The sequence below is a fragment of the Pseudoliparis swirei genome, chromosome 24 (assembly GCF_029220125.1).
Source record: "Pseudoliparis swirei isolate HS2019 ecotype Mariana Trench chromosome 24, NWPU_hadal_v1, whole genome shotgun sequence".
NCBI classification, from domain to species: domain Eukaryota; kingdom Metazoa; phylum Chordata; class Actinopteri; order Perciformes; family Liparidae; genus Pseudoliparis; species Pseudoliparis swirei.
In genome coordinates this window covers 17,470,792-17,492,202 of record NC_079411.1, presented here as the reverse complement: position 1 = coordinate 17,492,202, position 21,411 = coordinate 17,470,792, and the positions used below count along the sequence as shown (strand labels likewise).

Sequence of the window (21,411 nt, the reverse complement as noted above, 5' to 3'; positions counted from 1 at the left end):
CGTCAGGCTGCGCCGAGCGAGGTCTGTGGCTTGGCTCACCTCCTGGGGTCTTTTGGCCGGACAGGCGGCGACGAGGTGGTTAGTCTTGCCGCAGTAAAAGCAGCTGCCCTCCTGTTGGCGTCGTCGTCGCTCCTCCGGTGTCAGCCGCATCCTGCCAATCTGCATGGGCTCCTCTTCTCCAGCGATGGAGGAGGGAAGGCAGTGCTCAGGCGGCGAATAACGGGGAACCTGCCCGCCCAGGGCAGGGGAACGTAGATACCTCTCCGTCGTCGACCCGCTGCTCTGTGGTTGCCGGAGCTCACGAACCCGGTTGTCTGTCCGGATGGCAAGCGAGATGAGTGAATCCAGGTCTGCAGGCAGATCCACTGGCAGCAGCAGCTCCTGGATGCGAGTCGCCAGCCCCTTCAGGAATATGTCGTACAGGGCTGTGTTGTCCCACCCACTCTCCACCGCCAGGGTGCGAAAGCGGATGGCGTAGTCGCACACCGAGTCCCTGCCCTGTGTCAGCCTGCTCAGCTCCCTGGCCTTTTCCTGTCTGAAGACACTGGGTCAAAAATCCGCATGAGGGCAGTTCTAAAGTCTGTGAAAGAAAAGCAAAGCGGAGAACCACGCGCCCACTCAGCGGTGGCCCAAGCTCTGGCTCTTCCTGCCAGGTGGGAAATCATGAAGGCTATTTTCGACCTATCTGTGGTGAAGGCCTGCGGCAGCTGTTCAAAATGTATCGAACAGTCAACAAGAAAAGCCCTGCATTGTCCTGGTTCCCCAGAGAAACGCTCCGGGGGGGGCCAACTTGATTCCCACCCCGGTTATGGGAGTGCCCTGGGTCGGAGCCATGGCAGCTGCTGGAGCCTCCTGCTCCGCGGGTGGCTGGGTTGGCTGCTGCAGGCGGTCCCCCAGCTCCCTCACCTGGGACACGAGCTGACCCAGCTGAGCCGCCATCACCGCCTGAAACTCCTCCTGACGGGAGACGCGGGCTTCCTGAGCGTGTAGCATGGCCGCCCACTGGCCAGCCTCTGCTGAGTCCATACTGGCCAAAGTGTACTGTCAGGCCGAGATTCCGATCAGGACTCAAAATGCTAAGGCGTCAGTGAGCAGTTTAATAATCAAAACAAAAACTCTCCTAAGAGGTGGAGGCTAAATAATGTACTAAGAAACCAAACGCTGGATTATGAAAACTATAACAAAAATCGCTCTTTCGAGGTTGGTAATCAGTTTCCAAAAAAGGCTCGGCGGCTATGAACGTGGCCTTGGTGAACGACCATGAGACGAAACACTTTGGCACAGGACAGAGGGAAGACGCAGACTATAAACACATGAGGGTAATGGGGAACAGGTGGAAACAATCAGGGATCAGGGGAGACAATCAGACCGGTGACACATGAGGAAGGGCAAGTGACCTGAAACGAGAGGAGAGTTAGACTTCAAAATAAAACAGGAAGTTACGAGACAAAAACCCAAGACAAGACAAGCTTCACCACGGTGTGACACCATTGAGCTGAACTTGGTCCCCCAAACCCGGCCTGAGGAGGAGCTGTGATCAGCTCTGGAAAACCTCTAGAGGAGGACAGTGAGAACTCTAATCAGAGAAGAAAAGAGAAAGACACAGAGAGAGAGAGAGAGAGAGAGAGAGCAGCCCCAGGGAAAGACCCACTTATCTACTGCACACATTAGACATTCAGTGCTAACCTTTGCAAATCAATGTGACGTGCAACCTAATTGATTATAACATAGAACCAGAGACTTTATTACTATCTTCAGAACATGGTTGAGTTAAGAAGAGCAGGGTAATGTAAAGATGACAGCGTCCAACGTCCACCGACTGCCGATCTTGTTTTAATATTCTTGTGACGTTAATCAGCACAAAGACAAGGCCACGAAAAATCTACAGTTCATGCAGGCAAAGAAGCGTTAGTTCACGATCCGAAATGCCTGAGCAAGCATCTAATGATTTAATGTGGCACGAGACAACAGGACAACAGGACAGCAGGACAGCAGGACAACAGGACAGCAGGACAGCAGGACAGCAGGACAACAGGACAGCAGGACAACAGGACAGCAGGACAGCAGGACAACAGGACAGCAGGACAACAGACGCAGAAAACAAGACAAGAGAAAAAAATGAAGCGTAGCAATAGGAGTACACTCAAAGAAATGACTCATTGGATGAACTCAATTAAATTGTTGGCAGGTTTTCCATCCAATAATTATATGCCACTCCAACTCAAATTTAGCACATCAGTGCAATACAATTTAATTAAGTTAGTCCAACTCATTTGTATCAAATATATCTAAAATAAAATAACAATATTCATTAAATTAAATTAATTTGTGTTTGTCCAACTCAAAATATAAACTAACTAACGAACAAAATATGCAAACTCCACACAGAAGGAATGCCCCGACTGGGAATTGAACCCACGGACCTCTGGCTTTGAGGCGACGGTGCTAGCCACTACACCACCGTACAGCCCTGAAAGTGGCTTCACCTTGTAAACAACTGATTTTCAGCTGGCGCATGCGCAAAGGGTAGTCCTCAATGAAACACATTTATTTTGAGTTGATATGCACACCATCTAACCTAAATAAATCTAATAAATGAAAGAATTCATACATTTTGTGTTACACCCATTAAATATAAATATCTATTTTTGTAATTGATTTATTTAAATGTATCAAACAATATTTAAATGTGTCACCTCTAAGAAGGGCTTGAATCATTTTTTTTAGTGTAGCAATAGGATTCCTGCTCACTCTGGCACACATATCGCTTATTAACTCAGTCTTTTGTGCTCCTTTTTTATTCATGGGCCGAGACTCCCAAAAAGTAAATGTACCTGAACACACTCGGAGGGATGCCGTACAAACTGCAGCACTGACTTGCCCCAAAATGCATCGTCCACCGCTCTGTCTTCACCGCAATCCTGGGAAAATATCACTGACCTTCCACGTCCCCCTCCTGTCTGTTTGTGGTTGACCCTCAGGTGTTGCGGAAGAACGCCCACATGGCAGTGGGTTCGCTCACCATCAACGAGGAGAGGTCCCAGGTCGTTGACTTCTCCGTGCCCTTCATCGAGACGGGGATCAGTGTCATGGTCTCCCGTAGCAACGGCACCGTGTCCCCCTCCGCTTTCCTCGGTGAGGAGACATGCACCTGGTGTTTATGGCTGATGGACAACACAAATCCAGAATACACAGAGATACACACAGAGATACACACTCAAACACACACACACAACGATTAAATAATGAATGCACAGAGTACATGTTTTTTTTCTTTCAAATTACGTAATCTCAACACAGAGGTCCATGTCGTGGTTCTGGAGCTTTCAACCGATTATCACACACACAAGTCATCATGGCATAATCAACATTCAAAACTCCCATCGTTCCTGAACGCGTTAAAGGGCGTCTCCTTGCATTGAAGGCATCTTAAAGTCCTTTGTGTTGTCCTCCTTAAGATGTCAGTCCTGGCTGATACGGCGACACTTGTTGCTGTGGGAACAGTGTGGTTTCAATACTACAGGTTCCAGAAATATCTTTGTGCGGCAAATTCTTTTTCAGAAAAGCAAAACATTCGTTTAGATAGCAGCCAAACAAGCTTCATAAGGAGGTCCGGTCCAACATGGCGTGTTGATGTCACATTGATACCACACGTGCAGAAGCGTTGGGTACTTTGCTGAGTGAGGAGATGGAGATGGTGATGGAGGCCGTTTACCAATTTAAAGAGGGAAAATGGCACAACATTTGATATATATATATTCCTTAAGTGGAATATTTACAACTCCATCCGCTGATGAAGATTGTGCGCTACAACAGAAAGCTCCAGAGCAGCTCCTAAATGGACCTCGTGGTGAGCTTGAGTACACTGCCACTGACTGTTCGAGTGGTGGGAGACGTGCCCACTTCCACGAGTGCACATCTGTCCATTCACACTTACCGACCTCCCTCTCAGCTTCTCTCCTGAAACGTGCTTTGGGGCCGTTCACACAAACGCAGACCCCATCCATCACTGGGCATCACTTGTGAATACAAGTAATCATGTCGATACCAGGGAGTGGACTTTATAATATTATGATTTTCTTTAGTCTTGTTCAATCAACTTCCTCTCTATGTCTCTTTTCCACAACCCTCCCTCCTGTCCCTTTTCATTTCCTCTGCTCCCCCTCCGCCTTCTCTCCCTTTCTCTGTGTTCTAGAGCCCTTCAGTGCTGATGTCTGGGTGATGATGTTTGTGATGTTGCTGATGGTGTCGGCCGTGTCTGTGTTTGTGTTTGAGTACTTCAGTCCCGTGGGTTACAACCGCTGCCTGGCAGATGGACGAGGTGAGAGGACTGCACACACACACACACACACACACACACACACAGTCAATGCATGCTCCATGATCCAAGTGACAATGGGGTTCATTTTCAGGCGACCTCACGTGCAGAGATGAATACTTACTAGTTGGCATGTTTCCTCGTGACCTTGAACGCAGCATTCGAACAAAGCTCCCTCGCACACCAAATGGCTTCGACAATCCCCGTCTGAATGAGTGTGATCGGAGAGCTTTTTATACTCGATGCCGCAGAGTACTTATCTCCATCTACAGTCACTTAAGCTCTTTCCATAATGAAAAGGATCAGTGACAAGAGGTGATGTGAAGTATTTTTAGTTATCACATGCGTGAAACAGACTCCTCTGTTCTTGCGTTACGTCTCTCTTTCTTTTTTTTCTCTTCATTTTTCGTATAGTTGTGTTTGTTTGTTTTGTTTGTATTTTTTATTCAGTCAATCATATCAAATACAATACAATATTATCCTATAAAAAATACAAAAGAGAAAGACTGAAAAGGTATAGGTAGAAGCAAAAAAATGCTTATAAATTACTATCCTAAATTGAAATCAAAATAAATCAGAAAATTAATATAAAATAAAGAAAAAATAAAACAACAAAAAAACAACAATAAACGAGATAAAAAACAAAATATATTTATATATACTACCACATACATCTTCCATATTAATCCGTTTTTAATTACATTTATAACTCTCAAGGATTTTTAAAAAATAATTCCCTTAAAAAACAAAAAGGAGTTCACCATTCTTACTTCTATTTCAACATTATTCCATAATTGGACTCCTACAACAGAAATACATCTTCTTTTAATCCCTTTTTTAGCCTTTTGTACCGTGAACTTGCAAACATCTCTCAAATCATATTTACACTCATGTATTGAAAATAAACTTTGTACACAGTCTGGCAGTGACTTTGCTTTAGCTCTGTACATTGTCTGCATTATTTTTTAATAAACCAAATCATTAAATTTTATAACACGGGATCTGTAAAATAAAGGGTTTGTGTACTCATAGTAGCCAACATTATTCATGATGCGTATCGCTCGTTTTTGTAACACAACTGTTGAATTTAAAAAGGTTTTATAGGTCGAACCCCACACTTCCACACAATAAGTTAGATATGGAAGTATGAGTGAGCAATAGATTATGTACAAAGCCTTAGTAGTTAGTACATCTCTACATTTATACAGTATTGCTATTGACTTGGAAATTTTACCATTTATATATTCAATATGTTGTCTCCATGTTACTTTATGATCAATAATGACCCCGAGGAATTTTGTCTCAAAAACTCTTTCAATTTTAGCACCACAGAATTTTAACTGAATATCCCCCTCTAATTCCATTTGATTTCCAAAAACCATGAATTTCGTTTTCTTTATGTTAAGTGATAATGTATTGACATCAAACCAAGATTGAATAATTCCTAGTTCCTTTTCAATAACTAACAAAAGGTCCTTCAATTTTTTTCCTGAACAAAATAAGTTGGTATCATCAGCAAAAATGACACATTTTAATGTGTTAGTGACATTACAAATATCATTAATGTAAAGTATAAAAAGTATTGGACCAATCACTGATCCCTGTGGTACTCCACAGGTAACTTTCCTAAATCCTGATACCGTGTCATTAACTTGCACACACTGCTGTCTATTTTCCAAGTAGCTCTTCAACCAAGAGTGAGCGATCCCTCTGATACCATACCATGCCATAGTGCTGCTCTCAGCATTACACGCTGTTGTTACACACATCTCGGGTTGTGAAACCGGCGTGGACACTTAAGTATACCCATTACCATACATTAAAAGTATGTGTCAGGTTGAACGGTGTCTGACGGTCTGGAATAACACGGCGCTGTTGAATCAAACTGGGTTCCAGCGGGACATTCAAATCGATTTGACCCTTAAAATCGATGGTTCAGATTCAATCTATTTTTTCTTCTTCTTCCCTCCAGGTTTTTACACCGAGCCCTATTTGACTCATGATTGTTTTAGGCTGCCATGACGGCAGCTACTCAGGATAAAATCAGGGACGTGTTATATGGCTGCTCACAGCCTTTTCTATTTTTTTATTGTTTATTTTTTGATCAAGGACCAGAGGGGAGAAGAGTAATGGTTTGGCGTCATGTCAGGGTTGTTTTGTCTGTCTTCTGGCAACAGTGTAAAGTGTGTGGGGCTGTTTTGCTTTACTGCTGCTCCCCCCCCCCCCCCCCCCACACACACACCACCCCACCCCTTTCTCCCTGTCTGTGATGCCACGGGGCTATCCAGTGGTGGAGTGCTTCCACCCTGCTTACCTTGTCATGCTGGATCAGAGGTAGTCTGTGTCAGAGGGCTGTCACTGCAGCGGCTGGAAGAGCGCAGGTTGATCCCGCGACCGCTGACAAAGCAAAAGGATTTGGGAATGAATCCGGTCTTTGTAGCCGCCATCCATCAAGTGGCGTCCCACGACGGCGGTCGCGAGCGAATGCAGATAAAGTGAAGTAGCATCTGGGATCTGTCAAACTGATTCCTCGCATCCTCTTCGCTCTGTCATCTTTCTTTGTACCTCTCCTCTCCTCTCCCACATCTCTCCCAGAACCCGGGGGCCCCTCCTTCACCATCGGCAAGGCCGTCTGGCTGCTTTGGGGTCTGGTTTTCAACAACTCCGTCCCCGTGCAGAATCCCAAAGGGACCACCAGTAAGATCATGGTGTCAGTGTGGGCCTTCTTCGCTGTCATCTTCCTGGCCTCCTACACTGCCAACCTGGCGGCCTTCATGATCCAGGAGGAGTACGTCGACCAGGTGTCGGGCCTGTCGGATAAAAAGGTGTGAGCTCGAGCTCGGGGGAAAGTGTGGGGCCACGCGGCGAGGGAGCGGGTGGGGGGGGGGGGGGGTCTGTCGTGAGACCGGGTGTCTGAGTAGATGAGGGTCTGTTAGCGGGTTTAGGTTTAGGGCTACCGCTAAAGATTGTTTTTCTTTTTTAATACGTATTTTATTTGACCATTTTATTCTACAGATTATAATTGAATCCTCAGTATGTTGTATGACGACTGTCTGGGGCTCACGGTGCCTGTTTCACAACTTGTTTTCATGCACTTTAATAGGCTTTCAAAGGGAGCTATTACGCAATTGTTTAAGGAACCCCCCTGGTAAAAGTACCCATCATCATTGGTTTGATAAAAAATAAATTATATAAAATACTCATCACACGTTCTTAGAGCAGAATTTCCAATTGCCTGTTTTACCTAACCTTCAATGTAGGGAATATGAAACAAATAAAAGCAGCGAATCCTCAGATTTTATAAGCTGGAACGAGAAAATCTTTTTAATATTTGCATAATAGACTGCTTCAACGATTACCACCTTTGCTGTTGATTGACTCACTTAAAGCCCCATAATGGAGTTTTTCCCTTTTAGTGCCCCCTTCAGTTTTTGAGGTATTTAACGTTTACTTCAGTGTCGTAAATACCCAGTTACGATAGATGCAGCCTCGCATACACTTGTATTGATGACCAGACGAAGTCAGAAACCAAGAAATGATGTCAACCGATAAGGTAAGAATATTAAAAGATTTTACATAAATATGACTGCATAGTTTTATTCATTGTGATATCGGAGATGAATGCGAACATAACCAAAAGAATGACAACATTTAGTTTAGATGAAATACCGATCGCGTTTTCAGCCTATATACGTTGTTTTCTAAATGTTTGAATGTGGAGTACGTGTGATCGAACACAATATTGTTGACAACACCAAAAAGCTACATATTCATAATTTACATTGGAACGTGTAATTCATGACAAGAGACTTCGCTTGCTTCGCCCTTATACTGGAGCTGCGAGCGTGGACTGGCACTATATGACATTGTGTAATCACTGCCAGAAAGCAGGTCGAAGTACATCCGCCCCGGATCGGGCGGCTCCAGAATCTTACATAGCGGAGTTATTTCCCCACAGACCCCCAATGGCAATAGCGGAGGCGCAAATCACCATATTAAAAGTCATTGTAGCGGCACAATTTTTTTCAAGCTGTTATTTTAAGGTACAATTGTTGCATAATGTTACTTTCAATTGTATTCATTAAATGACTCAGAGATGAAACAATTTGTTGACCATTTAATTAGTCGAACAACAGAACAAAACGAATCAGCGACATTTTTCATCAATGTTTCATCAATTTAAAAGCACTTTGAGGGAGAAATGTCAAAATGTGAGTTGCTTATTGTGAGGATCTGCTGCTTCACTCCTCTTTCTGTCTTTTCTTCGGCTTACATAAACGGAAGCGGAATTTTTTTCCGGGGTTTTGGACTGTTCAGACAAAATTGTCAGCCTTGGCTTTAGAAATCATGATTGGCATTTGATAGTTTTTCCAAACTCCTATCGATCAAATGGTTAAACCAAAATTGTATTAATCCAGAAATGTAACCGTCCGTGATGAAAATACTCATCAATTGCGGCCCGACCCCAGTCACCCGAATGGAGGATCTTTGCTTTTGGACTGGACCCGGTGTACAGTACATATTTGTCTGTGTATTGGTGCTCAACTTTCATTAAAACGTTCCCTGTTTCTGTTTTAACAGTTCCAGAATCCCAACGAATTCTCTCCGCCTTTCCGGTTTGGCACGGTGCCCAACGGGAGCACAGAGCGCAACATCCGCAACAACTACAAGGACATGCACACTTACATGACCAGCTTCCACCAGAAGAATGTAGACGAGGCGCTGTACAGTCTGAAGAACGGGTGAGGAGAGGGAAGGAGGGAGGCGGGGGGTGTCAGGGGGGATACAGAGGGGAGGATAAAGAGACAGATGATCGGGGTGATGTAGGGAGGGAGGGAGTCGAAAAGATCCCAGCGGGGAGAAAAAGAGACGAGCGCGATGAAGCTGTGAGGTCCTGTGCTGATGCAACACAGAGGAAAGATGATGAAGGAGTAAGGAGAGGGAGACGGAAGGAAAGGAGGGAGCATTCTGGGTGATGTTCGTGGGCAGCCGGTTGAGCTACCGGCACCCAGAATAGCAGCGTAGCCTGTGGTTGCAGCGAAAACGCTGATATTCACCCTCTCTCATTTTCTCTCTCTCTCTCTCTCCCTGTCCTACGATGGGTTAAGGATTAACAATGCAAAGTATTGATTTACCGGTGGTGAGAGTCTGAGCTCAATGGCCGCGGAGGCCTGCAGGTCACCGGGGGAACGTTTGATGGCAGTTTTGTTGCCAAGATGGAGGTTGTCATGCCAATCGGGATGGATCTGAATAGAGTACACACAGGGAACTGCTTCAGCTCACATGATATGAAACAGTCATTTGTCACATGGTCAATTGAGTTATTAGGCCTAAACAATGGTTATACTTGAGGAAGACACATCAGGTGATTAGGGTCAAAATGATATCAAAATACGGATATCATCATAACAATAAGAATTTCTGAGAAAACAGCATTTAAAGATATATATACTGTAAAATTGCTTACATTTTGAAATAGGGTAAATAAAATGATATCACCATGACACTTCCCCAGTTGATGTTACTTATATTAAGACAAAGTAGTCTAATAAACACCAACATGGGTATTTGGGATGTTTTCTTTCCACTAGTCTGAAATAAGACAAAGCAAAATAGACCAACATTTCACAATTGACCAGTGCATGAAAAACATGTTTTTCCCTGGAGTTACTCATCTTAATACAAATGTTTTCTTGATTTTGGTCAAATGTACAGTTGTTTCGGAAGCTTTTAATTATTTTTTTAAGAAGTCACCAAAAGTGGTCTTTGATTCAGACTTAGTGTTATACCTAAAACACACTCCGGGAAACCCAGGAATAAAAGTGAATAGAATAATATATAGTCAGTGATTGTCTTCCGAATCACTCCTATCTGGTTCCCTATATTGACTTATTCTAAGAGTTTAAAATCAAAGTGAAATATATCTGAGCCTCTTCCTAAATAACCTGTTAACTATTTATTTTATGAAGCCATAAATGTATCAGCATTTATTTCCCCTTTTAGAGAGAGAGAGAGAGAGAGAGTTCACAGTTTCGATTAATTAATTCCAATGAAGTGTTTTAGTCGGAGCACAGCAGGTTGCCTGAACACGCAGAAATGTGCAGATACAATTCAACATTTATGGAGAATACAGTGAAAGAAATAAACAAAATCAAATATGTAAATATTGACTTTGGTACATATAAATGAGCTCCTGCAAATCAACAACAGTTTTAAGACTCAATGCACCCGATGAACGAACCGATACCACGGAGTGTAAAGCTACTCTACAATTATTGCCAAATTACAAAGCTCTTCAGGAACCTCTCCAGAAATGTGGAGGAGACAACAAAGCACTCTTACGATGCCAGAGTGTTCTTCTAACTCACTTTCCTCTCCGTGGCGCTCGGCAGCAAGCTGGATGCCTTCATCTACGACGCGGCGGTGCTGAACTACATGGCCGGCCGGGACGAGGGCTGTAAGCTGGTCACCATCGGGAGCGGCAAGGTGTTCGCCTCCACCGGCTACGGCATCGCCATCCAGAAGAACTCCAGCTGGAAACGAGCCGTGGATCTGGCCATCCTCATGCTGTTTGGAGATCGTAAGGGGCTTGGAATAACATCTCATATGTTGTACGATTTGAATGAAGAGGCCTTGTAAATATCATCACGACGCAGCAATAATGGTGGCATTTCTATTCGGCTTCTTATCTGCTGCTCTGTTGCAGATAATCAGACGTTACAGCTGCTGGGGTTGATTGCCACTTCAATGTAGAAAATACACACACACACAGTTCACCCCCCAAAATGTGTCCTCTTCCCTGGCGCGATCTCGTTAGTTCCTCCCCGAACCTGCTCATCAAGGTCTGTGGATTTATGGGAATTGTTTTTTTTTGGGGGTGCGTTTAGCACCACAAGCTGAGTCCCATTATATTTGAAAGAAGGCCGACGTCTTCAACACCTGGCAAAGCAATCTAGGCTGATAAATAGCACCACGGGTAAGAGGATACCTTTGGGGCAATTGTCTTATTTCTTATCACTGTCGCATAAACTTATTCATCCAACAGGGGAAACCTTAAATATTTTTGATTTGTCGCCACAATGTGAGTGCGAGTGCTTTCTGGTATGAACAATATGAATGTATGAAAAGTAGAAACCTCTCTGATTTAGCGTATATCTTTCTAAGATGTCCTCTCTGACAGCGTGTGAGCTACATCAGATGGATCAAAGCATACGAAAAGTACAAAAGGCGTGAAAATAATTTAAGCCCAACATCACCTCCAGTGGCCGCTAAGTGATGTGCAAAGGAGCGCAGTAGTGTTCATAACAAGCACACGTGTCTTTGTAGAAATTGATTAATGTAGCCCCGTTACACCGGCTAATTCACTGATTTCACCTTCAGTGAGGAAGCAGCCCCCGTGATACCGTGTGAGCAACGCTCTCGGTTGGTGGGTCGGCTTTTTGTATTTTGAGCCCCAGCTTGTTGTTGTGTATTTTGGGTAGTGACCAAAATAAGTCATCAGCGAGCCAGGAAAGGGATGGCGAGCGCAGTGATCCGCGAGGACCTCTGGATCACGCTGCCGCTCTGTCATGAGGATTGAGCCAGTTGAGGTGGTTTGTGTACAGTGGGATTGGATGCCCATTCGGCCCCTCTGTTTGAACTGGTTCTGGTCCCAAATGGCACGGAGGTCAGGGGTCGATGCAGGAAGCACTGGAGGGACATTTCCCATCAGCAGTGACGGATATTGAGACAACAGACCGTCAGGTACAGGCTCGCCCCTCCTGTCTGACCTGCATCAGAACTATAAAGTGTATTGAACCCTGCGACTGCACGTGATGAAGTCAGCCTGTTCGAAACCTTTGCTGATCCACATATTCTCACGGCAATTTATTTTATTCGGCTATCAAACATGTTCCATGAAACGTTTTACAAAGAATTTTATGATCACAAGGTCCACTTCATTTTTTCTTTCTTCTGGATTTTTTATGTCACCGTTTTTCATTCCTTCAGGTGGATTCCAAACCGTAGACATCCTATAATAAATTATAGGGCGATACAATAGGCCACAAATAAAGCACGGAAGAATTAACGCGAGAGGTGAATGTAGAAACAAGCCTGCTTTCGAAGGTACATAGCTGTATAGGAAGTATAATAATACAACAATAAAATCACAAAGGAAAGTATAACATGCTGAAAGAAAAAATAAATAATAATGAGCTTCATGTAAAAGAAGAGAGTGTTCGTAATGTGAATCATTGGAGATACACCTACAGGAGCACTCCACCTCCAGAGACCATCTGTGCTCCAGCACATGCCAGATCATATATTGTACAGCACATTGACACACACACACACACACACACATAAAGACACACACACACACACACATATACTCCAATGTGCTACCAGCTTCCATCCCGTTGTGTGTGATGGATGACGGGGTCAGTGCAAGGGGAACATTCACCTCGGATCACATCTTCAGAAGCCAAATTGACCCAGACCGCCTCGACATACACTGATGTGTGACGTACGCTCAGATGCCAGTCCTGAAACTGAGGCCAGACATTCAGAGATCAGACTCCTCGATGTTTGCTTCTATCTGTCACGTCCTAAATTCCAGGTATAAACATGACGCGAGTTTTGTGTGCAGAGGGAGAGGATCAGTGACGGCCTACTAACAGGAAACCGAGGGCCTCTTCATGTAAGCAGGGTCAGGAGGGAGATGTGAGAAGTGTTGAAGATGATGGAGGAGGAGGAAGAGGAGGAGGAGGAGGAAGAGGAGGAGGAAGAAGAGGAGGAGGCGGCGTTCATCCTCTATGTATGTCGTTGTCATTGAAATCCGTGGGCTGATATGAAGAATCAACTGCGGTCAACGGGTCACTGGTTCTAAATAAATTCTTTTCCCGACCTGATCGGAAGTTCGGAGGGATATCTGGTCATCACTAGGAATTAATGAAAACAGGATCAAAGAAAATGTTTTGAAATGCAGTCATCACGAACACATGTTCTCGTTAGACATCTAAATAGACATTTGAGTAAATCGGCTTTCTCGGTTTCTTTGCGGGAGCCGGATGGGAAGATTTCTGCCACCGTGCACTAAAATATACTAAATATATACAGTATATAGTTTGACTTTGGATATAGGCTCGTGTACCTCCTGCTCCCAGTCATTACACTAAACTAAGTTAATAGCCTCCTGGCTCCAGCTCGGTAGTTCACATGAGAGGGGTAGAGATCTTCTCATCTTCTCATCTCAGAGAAAGAAAGTGAAGGAGTGTAAATATTCGTTCATTTATTTCAAGAGCAAAAACCATGAAACTAAACTAAATATGTTCCAGATTTGATATGTTCTGTTGTCGGCGCTCATCAACATAACAGCTATTGTACACAGATATTATTTTATACCTTTGAAACTGTATAAAATGAGATTGAGGCAAGATAATAAATGTTGGAAATGTAATATAGAAATGGGCACTTTTCTACACGCTATGTGGGAGTGCTCCAACGTGTGGCCTTTATGGAAGGCAGTACTGAAGACATTAGAAGGGTGGCTCAAGCGGCCTTTACCAGAATCCCCACAACTGTGTTTATTAGGGGACACATCACTGGGGCCACCAGGCCTCACCAAAGCAGAGATTAGACTGTCATCAACAGGTTTCATGGTGGCAGCGAGGCTTAAAATGAGAAATTGGAAGAACCCACATACGGCCACGCTCACAGACTGGCTCAAAGTCATGACGGAGACGGCTGCTTTTGAAGATCAGATTGCCAGGGTAAAGAACAGTTCAAGCCAAACTGACCAAGCATGGACAAGTCTGATGGCTTTTATTACAAATTAGAGGAGGGGTCAAATACTCAGGGGTCAGATTTGTTTTCAGGGAAATGCAAATATAGATGCAGGGGGGTGTATACAAATTTCCAAGTAAAAGATAATTAAGGGGGTGCCGGGGTTGCTTTTTTTTCTTCTTTTTTTGGGGGGGGGTATGTATGTATTTATGTATGTATGTGTGTATGTGTGTATGTATGTGTATGTATGTGTTTGTGTATATATGCGTGTATGAATGTATATGTTTATGCATAAATATATATGTGTATGTGTGTGTATATACAGGACTGTCTCAGAAAATTAGAATATTGTGATAAAGTTCTTTATTTTCTGTAATGCAATTAAAAAAACAAAAATGTCATGCATTCTGGATTCATTACAAATCAACTGAAATATTGCAAGCCTTTTATTCTTTTAATATTGCTGATTATGGCTTACAGCTTAAGAAAACTCTAAAATCCTATCTCATAAAATTTGAATATTTCCTCAGACCAAGTAAAAAAAAAGATTTATAACAGCAAAACAAAATCAAACATTTGAAAATGTGTTTCCAGGTGTTTCGAGTTAATTAGACGATTCAAGTGATTTGTTTAATACCCTACTAGTATACTTTTTCATGATATTCTAATATTTAGAGATAGGATATTTGAGTTTTCTTAAGCTGTAAGCCATAATCAGCAATATTAAAAGAATAAAAGGCTTGCAATATTTCAGTTGATTTGTAATGAATCCAGAATGCATGACATTTTTGTTTTTTTAATTGCATTACAGAAAATAAAGAACTTTATCACAATATTCTAATTTTCTGAGACAGTCCTGTATATGTGTGTGGGGTTGTGTGTATGTATATGTGTGTATAATATACACACAAATACAAACACACACATATACTGTATATATATTGTTTTGTTTATGTCTGACATTTCTGTACTTGTTTTATGTTTATATGTCTAAACGAATAAATTTTTTTAAGTGATAACAAAAAAAACAAAATAACTATTCTACTACAAAATCGATGTTGTCTGGAGAGAAAGTCTCACTGAAAACTATCGTGACGAGAAGTACGCACGCACAGCCGTACGCAAGCAGTGTGAGGCTGCACACCCCCGTGATCTCCTCCTGACCCTCACAACAACAGTCCATTGGTGCAGATCAAACAAATCTCTCTGGGCGTGTCCTCCCCCTCAGCGGTCCCTCCAGGGACGTGGAACTGAGGGGGGAGATATTTTAGGGCGGAAACGCTCGTCGCATGACAACAAACACACTTCCTCCTCGAGGACCGTCGAGTTCCGACGGGCGCCTGTGTTTCTTTTTTTTCTTTTTTCTTCCCCACAACAAGGAAAGGAAAGCCTTACATAAGCCATCCTTAATAAGGTAGATCCTCGGGGGGACGTTCAGTCAAAATAATACAGCTTGACACGTGTTGCACGTACATGAGACCCAAGCGGTTTTTGGCATCAACTCCCCATCCAAAATATGCCCTCTCTTTTTGTACTCACACTTAAATGTTCAGACACCTATGGGCCAACTCACTCAACCGCGAACATCCCTGACGACCTCGATACAGTAACATCAGTGGCGGCTGGTGAAATTTTTTTTGGGGGGGGGCGCAGTTGGGCGACACGGTTTAAATAGCACTCAACAATGAGAAGAAAAGAGGTTTTGAGTAGAATATTGTAAAAAACAAAGCTTTATTTCAAGAACACAGCGTGCTCAACACTGTCCAATAACAACTATCAACACACTGTGACTTTGGGCATGAGAGGTTCAGAGCAGCTTTAAGGAACATTGGGTTGGGTTTCAGAGGTTTGCAAAATAAAAGAGTTTCACCCTCACATGAAAGAGGTTCAGAGCAGAATAGAGTCAGAAAGAGATCACATGTTACATTGGGTGACAGAGCAGACCCACTACTGTAAAGACAAGTAGCTCCTCTCTTTAAAGTTGGCAAACTTCTCCATAACTCTCTGGTTAAAGTCAATCATGTCTGTAACCAACCTGTTTCCATTATTCTTGAGGGAATGTGTCTGTTTTTCAGAACTTCTTCGTTGTGTTTCGATGCCAGTTCGGTCTTCTTCTGCTGCTCTGCAAACAGGGTTAGCTTAAGGCTGTTAGCGAGTTAGCTTCATGCTCTTAGCTAGATAACTGCGGCAAGATTCGTGCTTTACACTTGTCTGCAGCTCTGTAGATCCCTCACCCCGTTGTAGTCCAGAGAGTTTCAGTCCCAGGACTTTGGAACAACAGACAGGGGAAACTAAACAGCGCATTACTCACTGAGCCTCCAGCTGACAGCTCCGTTAGCAACCTGCTCTGTAGCTCCGTGGAGCTCTCTGGCTGAGGGAACGATACGTCTCTGATTGGCCGAATAGTCCAATCACGTGAAATAATAAAACGATGTCATTGGCCAGAGCGCACATTTTTGTGCCCCAAGATTCACGTTTCATCCGCCAATGAGAAGCCGTCCTTGCCGAAACGACTATGAAATGTTTGCTCGCTGCCGCACACACACGTTGGGCCGGAGCCCCGAAAATGGGGAGGGGCTTCTCTCCGTGATAATGAGTGGCGATATATTATATTTTTTCACATTAACTTAAGTGGTTGTTGACAGGCTGACGGTCTCCCACACACATTTACCGCGTCAACACGGTATATTTACTATTTAAATGATTTGGCATATAATGTTTTTTGACAGGATGTATTAAAAAAAAAATTCTACTTTTTTTCATCTCAAAATTTTAAGAGTGGCAGCACCCTAGCGCCCTCTATGGACGCACCGCCACTGAGTAATATGTGTGTGTGTGTGTGTGTGTGTGTGTGTGTGTGTCTACTTCCTCCAGGTGATATGGAGGAATTTGAGGCTCTGTGGCTGACGGGCATCTGCCACAACGAGAAGAACGAGGTGATGAGCAGCCAGCTGGACGTGGACAACATGGCGGGGGTCTTCTACATGCTCGCTGCCGCCATGATCCTGTCGCTGCTCACTTTCATCTGTGAACATTGGTTCTACTGGCAGCTGCGCTTCTTCTTCATGGGCGTGTGCTCGGGGCAGCCCGGGGCTACCTTCTCCATTAGCAGGGTGAGTGTGCTCGTGTTTTATTTTAGGTCTGACCTTTGTCATCCCCCCCCCCCCCCCTCGCCTGGACAGGAAGATCAAGAGAGGGGTTGTTTTCAAACCGCGTGCCTTCGGTTGAGGTGTATTGAGTCGGTCAGCAGGATGCGATGACTCAGCTGACTTAACCTGTGACTTATTTTTAGCCCAGTTGTCAAACAGCAAAACACAAGTCAACAGCATCCGTGAGCTGTACGGGAAGAAGATATCTTTGATGGTCTAAATTCTATAGACGCTTGATATTTGTATAAAACACTGTCAGTCAAAGGGATCAGTTAACTTTTATTAAAATAAACAGCAAATAAATAAAAGATATGTCACATAAATTATTAAAATTAAGGATTTGTGATAGATATTTCTTTATTTAGAACTGCATGTTTACACAGGAAAAATAATCGGGTTCAAAATGAAGACGCCTAACCTTATTGTCGTAACTTTCTCCCATCCACAAAACGGGCCAATCACTGCATGAAGTGGCAGTGATTGGCAAGACAACCTCCACCCAGTTCATAGAGGTCAAGAGTGAACACTGAGCCTGTCAGTCGTTTACTTAACTGACCCAGGCAACTATTTCGCCCAGTGATTCTTAAACTGGGTTTGATCGAACTCCAGGGGTTCTGCGAGTCGCTCTCAGGGGTTCGGCAGGTAGAGACACACACACAGTGTTTCCTCTACCATTATAACAGGGTGGTGGCCCGCCTCCTTGCAATGTTCGCGATAGAGCCAGATTACAACAGAAGTGATTTAAGGTTCCCCACCTTGTTCTTTTATTAAACTAAACGGCCGTATGTTATTGATCGTATCTACACAGCGGCATGTCATTTATGTCTCGACGTGGTCGCGTTCACGCGTCTCCTGGCTCTCGGTATCGCGCGCGGCGGAGCTCCGCCCCCCGGGTGCAAGAGCAGAAACGACAGGTGGGGCGCGAGGGAAATGCTGATTTTATTAAATTTCGAGACCTTTATTGAGAACTTCACATATTAAAAAGTACACAGACATAGAACTAAGTCATTAATAAATAAAAAGCGAAATGCCTGTACTTTAGTGTAAATGTTTACTTTACGGCGTTGACAGGTTACGCTGTGCATGCGCGACGGCCGAGATTCTTGGCGACTGGCCAGGTGTCTCGGTGAGTTTGGCGTTTCCGCTGTTGCCCTTCAAAATAAAAGCTGAAGATTGAGCATTATTAAGAGTGGCCGTATCAAGCCTGCAACCCCGTTTTAAAAAGAGATGTAGTGGAAAGCTCATTTTATCACACATAATAATAAAACGTGATGACTCACACATATCTGCAATCGTTTTTCTTTGTTTTGCAAAGGTTGCACAATATTGGTTTTTTTAAGATATGCAGTGTCAAACTCGTATTACTAAATATTTGAACTTGAATTGTTTAGTTTTTCATAGGTTGCACTTTATTGTAATTATCTTGAAAAGGTATTCAGTGTAAAACAGGTTAATTGCAGCCACAATAAGCTAAATGTTGCACGGATAGAAATGTATCTGTATTCTAATAAAGTGATTGAAAACTTTTATTAGTTATTTGACTGATGGAGCAATCTGGTTTAATTGAAAGTGACAGCTATATATTTATTACATTATAAGAACCCTAACCACACCAACTAGATAATCTGTTGGGCTGCACCTATTTTCACGAGCTCAATAAGCTTCTTTTATACATGTTTACCAAATATTTTTTGTTTTGTTATGTGATCGCTATATTGACAACTAATTAGATTTGTCTTGCATGAAATTATTTCAAGAATTCTTATACTGCTTTTAATTGTTGAGCGTATTTAAATGTTAACTTTTCAAACTTTATTTTAGGTTGGCAAAAGCACCAAATATAGGTGTTCGTATCGGTCGGTCAGTCGGCCGGTCCCCGCCCCCTGAAGCTGTACACCTAGCAGAAACACTGCACAGTATAGCTCGGTTCACACAAGCTATGTCGCTGGTTTTTACTGTCAAAAAATTGGCTGCCGACATTTTGGGAAACTCATAATTTTTCTTCGCCTTGTTATGCTGCGTTCACACCAAAGGCTTTGCGAAGTCAACGCACAGATGTGAATGGAATGATATAGACTGAAGTGAAAAATTCGCCTGCTGCTAAGTTACGAAAGCCAATCAGCCACGTTAGCTATGGTTTGAAGAAATCATATTTTATTTTTCCAATTACGAAGGGTTTGGCTAATGCACCGATGAAGCTTGCAGGGTTCAGTACCTCCAATAAGGTTAAGAACCACTGATTTAGCCTCTTCCCTTATTCAAGTGGAAAGCGAAGGTGTTTCCTGGTTTGCCACAAAAGAAGTGGTTACAAGCCGCAACATAAAGACCATGCAGGGCTGCTGATGTGCGGGGACCACAGCGGGGCCAACCGGCATCGGCATGCGTGCGTCGCTGAAGCCTTGAGGCCCTGACAGGGTTAACAAAGCCTGCAGTCTTTCCCCGTTTATCGGGTTATCAAGTTGCGACTCTGCTCAGATGCGTCACCTAATGAGGTGTCTCAGAGTTATTGAAACAAGCGGTTTGAGGTACATATAAATAATAATCAGAGGTGTAATTCATTTGCATAATGTTGACTTTTAAAAAGGGAGATTGGGGGAGGGGGGGGACTGTTGCATGCAAATTGTCTCAGTTATTATTTGCCTGAGAAAAGGTAACCAGTGTTTATGTGTGTGATGCTTTCTAATTGTAATGTCGTTTGGTTAACACCTACTCAGAGTAACCTGAAAGCACTCTTCATGAATAGGTCTGGCCTTGAGCACTTCAGGAATGCGCCGTTTCCTTTTTCTTTCCTTTTTTTTGTTTAATTGGCAGGAATCTCCTTCTGTCTTTTTCGCTTCCGAAAACTGCTGTTTGTTTGATTTTTATGCCAAACATAAGCACTGTTTAGTGTATGGTAGCTTTACGATTCACCCGAAGCGGTTGAGACCGATTTGACTTCCTGCATATAACAACCATTTAGAGCCACTACACCGTTTCAAGAGGCCAGATTTATTTCATACATTTCCACGCCTGGTTTAGCACTCGAGTTGCGGTGCGAGGACAACAAATATTAAAGATAGCGCGGCATTGAAGAAAACTGTTTTCTAAAACAGAATAGCGTAAGGGCGGACAAGTGACAAGAGCACAAAGGGCTAATAAAATACAGGGGAAGAAAAAGAGATCAGTTAGCCCGAGTCATGATAAAGAATAAAATGGGTAGCAGGACAAAGGCAGTGTAGAAAAGAATAGACACAGTGGTGAGCAAGGAACCTCTGTTCTATTACCTTTTCATGGCGGCTAGCCATAGATGTAGAGAGATAAAGGCTCACAATCCCATTGGATTGGCTGCCGCTCACCGGAGCACCCGGAAACAGAGATAAAACAGACACAAAGAGGGAACGGAGGCATCGAAGAAGAGCAGGGACGACGATTCAGATTCACCAATGTGGCTCGGCGCCGGGGAGAGTGACTAAGAGACTGACAGAAACTGTTTCTGACAAATTGACGCCTTTGAGGAAAGTTGGCTCGCCTGCTGTGCTGGCGGGCAGTGTGTCCTCGACCTTTCGGATTTGGCTGTCGCCTCGACCACAGATCCCCTCGGCCCCCATTTAAACGCGCTTGTTTCACTTCACTCGCAAAGAGGCTTTCCCCTCCCTCGAAAATCTTGATCCGACCGACAACCCTGAAGCAAACGCGCACGCTGATGGATTATACAGAAGACGATTGATAATGCAATGCGCCTCTTGGTATATTGAGAAAGTCGGATTTACTTTAGCAAAGTGATTAATTTTCTTTGACAATGTTTGTTCTTTATGAAAGCGAAATGAGGGGAAATCGAGTGCCACCAGGGTGACTTAAAATAGCATTGATTAAACCTATTGATTGGCGGTCAGAACCATGAGCTTACAGCACCCCTTGTGTTATCAATCAGGGCTTTGATCGGCTCCCTCAGCTCCATCAATGTGAGGTGGAGCGCTGAGCAGCAGCTTTGAACGTCAGCACCGCTCCCCCGAGAAAAATCACTTTTGAACTCAGCCTCTATCACTGTTTAATAGTGTGTAAACAGAGGGTGGCCAGAGAGAACATGGCAAATCAATAACTCCTCTCTGCCCCTGTTTTCCTGTTTATGTAACATTAAAACCCCCTTTGGTTCTCGACTCCTTCCTACTGCCTCACACCGTACTGGTCGTTGCTTCTCCC

General features: G+C 43.6%; 1 protein-coding gene across 1 annotated transcript in view; it reads left to right on the top strand.

Annotated features, from left to right (window-relative positions):
* grin2bb (glutamate receptor, ionotropic, N-methyl D-aspartate 2B, genome duplicate b) overlaps positions 1-21,411 on the top strand; it is a 38,589-nt gene that overhangs the window by 10,362 nt on the left and 6,816 nt on the right. Inside the window, exons 5-10 of the mRNA XM_056410394.1 lie at positions 2,982-3,135; positions 4,196-4,321; positions 6,914-7,143; positions 8,900-9,060; positions 10,711-10,898; positions 16,958-17,196. Coding sequence (XP_056266369.1) covers positions 2,982-3,135; positions 4,196-4,321; positions 6,914-7,143; positions 8,900-9,060; positions 10,711-10,898; positions 16,958-17,196 — 1,098 coding nt within the window. The remainder of the gene's footprint in view (positions 1-2,981; positions 3,136-4,195; positions 4,322-6,913; positions 7,144-8,899; positions 9,061-10,710; positions 10,899-16,957; positions 17,197-21,411) is intronic.